This window comes from Nannobrachium achirus, assembly GCF_963921795.1.
Source record: "Nannobrachium achirus genome assembly, chromosome: 2".
Taxonomy (NCBI): domain Eukaryota; kingdom Metazoa; phylum Chordata; class Actinopteri; order Myctophiformes; family Myctophidae; genus Nannobrachium; species Nannobrachium achirus.
The window spans coordinates 59,644,293-59,649,292 of NC_137811.1; the positions used below are offsets into that span (position 1 = coordinate 59,644,293).

The window sequence follows — 5,000 nt, forward strand, 5'->3', positions numbered from 1 at the left end:
GGAAGGTGCTCGGGGGGCATCCGTAGTAGATGCCCGAACCATCTAAGCTGACTCCTTTCCAAGTGTAGGAGCAGCGGTTCTACTCCAAGTCCCTCTCGGGTGACTGAACTTCTCACCCTATCTCTAAGGGAGATACCTATCTCTAAGGGAGATACCAGCCACCCGTCTGAGGAAACCCATTTCGGCCGCTTGCACCCGCGACCTTATACTTTCGGTCATGACCCATACTTCATGACCATAGGTGAGACTAGGAACGAAGATTGCTTGGTAGACAGAGAGCTTTGCCTTCCGGCTCAACTCTTTTTTCTTCACAACAGTGCGTTTTAGCGACTGCAAAACCGCTCCTGCTGCTCCGATTCTCCGGCTGATCTCCTTCTCCGTCTTCCTCTTTCTCTCATTCGTGAACAAGACCCCGAGATACTTAAACTCCTTCACCTGGAGTAAAGCCTCATTCCCTACTTGGACTGCTCTCAATTCAATTTTCAATTCAATTAAATTCAATTCAATTCAAAGGGCTTCATTGGCATGAGAAAACATACGTTTACATTGCCAAAGCAGAAGTGTACACAGTACAATGCAATCCAATCAATATACCGGTAATACAATCAATCTCTCTCTCTTTGGCTCTCTCTCCTTACATCTCGCTCTCTTTTCTTTATATCTGTCCTTACTTTCTTGTCTCTTCCTTTCTCTTTGTCTCTCTCTCTCTCTCTCTCTCTCTCTCTCTCTCTCTCTCTCTCTCTCTCTCTCTCTCTCTCTCTCTCTCTCTCTCTCCCTCTGTCTCTCTCTCTATTTCTCTTCCTTTCTCTTTGTCTCTTTATCTCTCTCTCTCCCTCGGTTTATTCTCTTTATTGCGACTCTTGCGACTCTCTATTTTATTACTCATGTGCGTGCATGTGTGCGTGGCGCCTCAGCCCCATATACAGTATGTCAGTCTCATGTGGTCTATGACGTCAGACATCTATGATGTCAGACGTCAGTCATCTCCATATTTGGGAAAATATGGCCACATTTTGAACCCAACCTAAACAACCAACCACGACGCGAGTCACACTTGAAAATGAATTCCGTCCTTGTCCCTTTCATGCCCATATATGGTGATCCCTGTTGTCATCAATATTAAGCCCATATCTGGGAATGTGTGTGTCATCAATATTAAGCCCATATCTGGGAATGACCATATACAGTATAGACATATTGTGCCAGTCTCTGTTGTTTCAGCACAACTTCCCCTTTAGGGCATCTTACTGGTTTTCCTCTCTCTCTGTCATTCCCTCCCAGTTGTCCGTTGGTCTGCGCTTTTCTGTCCAGAGGCTGGACGATGCTGGGCCCAAGATCAGCTTTGAGCTGCAGATACACAGGTAACACACACACACACACACACACACACACACACACACACACACACACACACACACACACACACACACATACGCACGCACGCACGCACGCACGCACGCACGCACGCACGCACGCACGCACGCACGCACGCACGCACGCACGCACGCACACACACACACACACACACACACACACACACACACACATACACACACAAACTCACTTGCTCTCTCTCTCTGTCTCTCTCTCTTACACACACACACACACACACACACACACACACCGCACGCACGCACGCACACACGCACGCACGCACGCACACACGCACACACATGCACGCACGCACAGACGCGCACACATATCTATCCAAACAAAGGGATGACTGTCTGGCAGTCATGTAAATAGGAGTCATTTCTGTCTTAGCCCTGTCTCTGTGGTTTGGGGGAAACAAAAGGGGATCCGAGACACATGCCCAGAGGAACCTCATAGCCCAGAGCGGCTCCACACACACACAGCCAGTCCACTGTTACCGTCTCTCCACATTGGTTCTGATCCAATCACATCACTGTACACACATTAAAGCACACGCACACAACACAGACGCTGCCTCGCAAGCTCTGCTCTGAACCTGGTCAACACAATTCTGTGGCGTCACGGTAATAGAAATAGTATTGAATTGGACCTTTTTGGGTACGTTCTTTGTTTTCATTTCATATTACTGTTTCAGCGTGAGGATATTTTTTTCCCCCCTCCAATTTCAGGGGAAATTTATTAGTGGTGTAACCAGAGCTAATGCACACTCAAAACCACAATGTCCAAAAGCTTGAGTCTGTTTACAGATTTGGGGCGGAAAACATGTTTGGGATTTAACAGATCATGATTGAATAAAGATTTGGTATTCATAATTTTGAGTGTGTGTGTGTGTGTGTGTGTGTGTGTGTGTGTGTGTGTGTGTGTGTGTGTGTGTGTGTGTGTGTGTGTGTGTGTGTGTGTGTGTGTGTCTTCCCAGCTCTAACAAAGATAACCCAGACAGCAACCCAGTCCTCCTCAACCTGTCTATCGTTGCCAGGGCACAGATGGATTTACGAGGGTGAGTCAAACATCGTGGGTCAAGTCCCACCTTTCATACACAGAGATACTCAATGTGCTGTACAGCAACTACATGAAAATATGTATGCAAACATGTAATACTAATCTATAATAGTCAAGTGGTTTCTCAAACGTTTTAGTTTCAAGTACCCCCCATAACTCTGAGAGCATACAAATGAAACCAGTATACTCTGAGAGTATACAGACAGAGTTACAGACCCATAAGGGCCCATAAAGAACCCCCTCAAGCTACCCTGAGGGTCCCTAGTCACACACATTTGACATTCCACCCAAAATATCTCATGACACACTTTTGGGTCATGAGTCAAAGTCGCTGAGAGATAAAGGGAAATCGGACGATCAGGTCAGAGATACAGATTATCAGGTTTCTGCCGTCTCTAGTCTTGTGGGACTTTGTTGTCATACATTGTCGTGACTGCCATTATGTTTAGATCTTGCATGTTTACATGTCAGGACGACGGGACAAAAAACTTCAAACAGGCTTTCCAAGAATAGATTGGGGCTAATGATGTGCACATGGGGCTGGCTTTGTCCGTCTGACACACACATGCGTGCGTGCAGGCAGCCCCGCTCCCACCCCACCCTAACACACATGCACAGTTGCACACACATGAACACGCATGCACACGCATGCGCACACACACGCATACTTAGAATCACTTCAAAGTGTGCCCAGCATGACTTGGTTTGGGTCTAGTCGGTTTTACACACAAACAGACAAAGATCTACTCTACCGCATAGGAAATGATGTGAGAGGACTGAATGTTGCGTACAGTACATGTCAGTTTGAGTAAGTGTGGGTTAGTGTTTGTTTGCATCAGTATTAGATAGAGATAGTATGGGTTAGTTTGAGTTGTCGTGAGTTTGTATCAAGTGCTGATTATGATTATGAAGTACGTATTTCTACTTTACACTGTGGAAAGTATACATACATACATACATACCGGTACATAAACATCAATATATACCAGTAAGACTCCCTAATCGGGAGATAAGCAACCGTCACGTCGCATACACAAACTTTAGAAGGAAATCGTAGGCAATCAGGATCCATGTTGATGACATGACTTTAGAGATACTGTGTACCGCTTTGCTTGATTTTAGGCCCAAAATCTGTAGGAGCAGTGTCCAGTTTAATAGCAGCTGTCAATCTCTTGTGTGCAGGGTGTCACATCCATCCCAGGTGGTGCTGCCGCTACGGCGCTGGGAGCCCAAAGAGAAACCAGTCAAAGAGGATGATGTTGGACCACAAGTGACGCACATCTATGAGGTACTGGTTTCCCTCCCATAACTGCCCTATAACTCCTAGGGTAAACGGTGCATTTTACATTGCACTTTTTATCCAAAGCGCTTTACATAGATCACCCATTCACACACCGATGTGTGGAGGAAACCATGCAAGGCACCAACCTGCACATCAGGAGTTCAGTGTCTTGCTAAAGGACACTTCGACAGTAACTCTGCCGGAACCGGCCTGCTCTATCAGCCACTCTACCTCCAAGCCACTGCTGCCTCCCTATGAGGTAAAGGTTTCCCCCCCTTAACTACCCTTTAACTCCTATGACCAGGGACGTGCAGAAAATGTTAGAGAGGCAGAGGCTGAAATTTCTAAAAGGGCCTTTTGGTGAAAATATCGATAATACCAGACCTCCAAGCTCGCGCTGCGACGCGTTGTGAGCTTGGAGGTCGGCTATTTTCGTTGCTTGATACCACACTGAACTATATAATCAAGTGATGAATACTGGAAATGTGGCGTAACGGCATGGATTTCTACACAGAGAGGGCAATTCTTTCAACATAAGATGCTGCATTCAAGTTCAGGAGAGTTTGGACAAGGATGAATGCTGCCTTCAGGTATGGCATGGATAGAGGGCATTTGCATTTCTTTCACCATGGTAAAAACTGCATTCATGGTCTGGAGAGGGCACTTTTTACAGACAGATAAAAAAGGCAGGGGCTCAAGCCCCCTTTGATGTCTATGTGTGCACGTGCCTGCCTATGACACTCCCACAGTCCCCATTGTTCTCTTCAGTCAGAGCAGTCACACTCATGCACCAATCAATATTGTATGTTTACATGTTTATCAACAGCATAGTTGATGGCTTTGAAATGTTACCACACAGCTGTTTAAGTCGTACAGCTGGTGCTAATGAAAAGAGGCAACCCGCTGGAAGAACAATTGTTCTTTTATTGCGTTGTATTTCACCATTTTATCATCAGTCCGTGTGTTGTGTACAGTTTATACATTGTTCTCCAAATAATGGGGCAGAGGGATGTAATAATGTTTGTTTTATGGTTGGGTCACATGAGGCACTCAGAGAAAACACTGGGTTGTTATCAATCAAGTGAACCAGTTTACCAGGCTCACACTAGAGATTAGATTAATATGCAGGATGGAAGGATAGAAGACTGTAGGAGATGAAAGAGGAGGGAAACAGAACTAAATCAGAACATAAGAAACGCACGCACGCACGCACCCACGCACTCACTCACGCGCACACACACACACACACACACACACACACACACACACACACACACACACACAC

The 5,000-nt window shown here is 46.0% G+C and overlaps 1 protein-coding gene across 1 annotated transcript in view; it reads left to right on the forward strand.

The window, feature by feature from the left end:
- Window positions 1–5,000, forward strand: part of itga8 (integrin, alpha 8) — a gene marked incomplete at both ends in the record, with an annotated part of 108,493 nt that overhangs the window by 93,159 nt on the left and 10,334 nt on the right. The window contains 3 exons of the mRNA XM_080743071.1: window positions 1,282–1,361; window positions 2,351–2,431; window positions 3,616–3,721. Coding sequence (XP_080599197.1) covers window positions 1,282–1,361; window positions 2,351–2,431; window positions 3,616–3,721 — 267 coding nt within the window. The remainder of the gene's footprint in view (window positions 1–1,281; window positions 1,362–2,350; window positions 2,432–3,615; window positions 3,722–5,000) is intronic.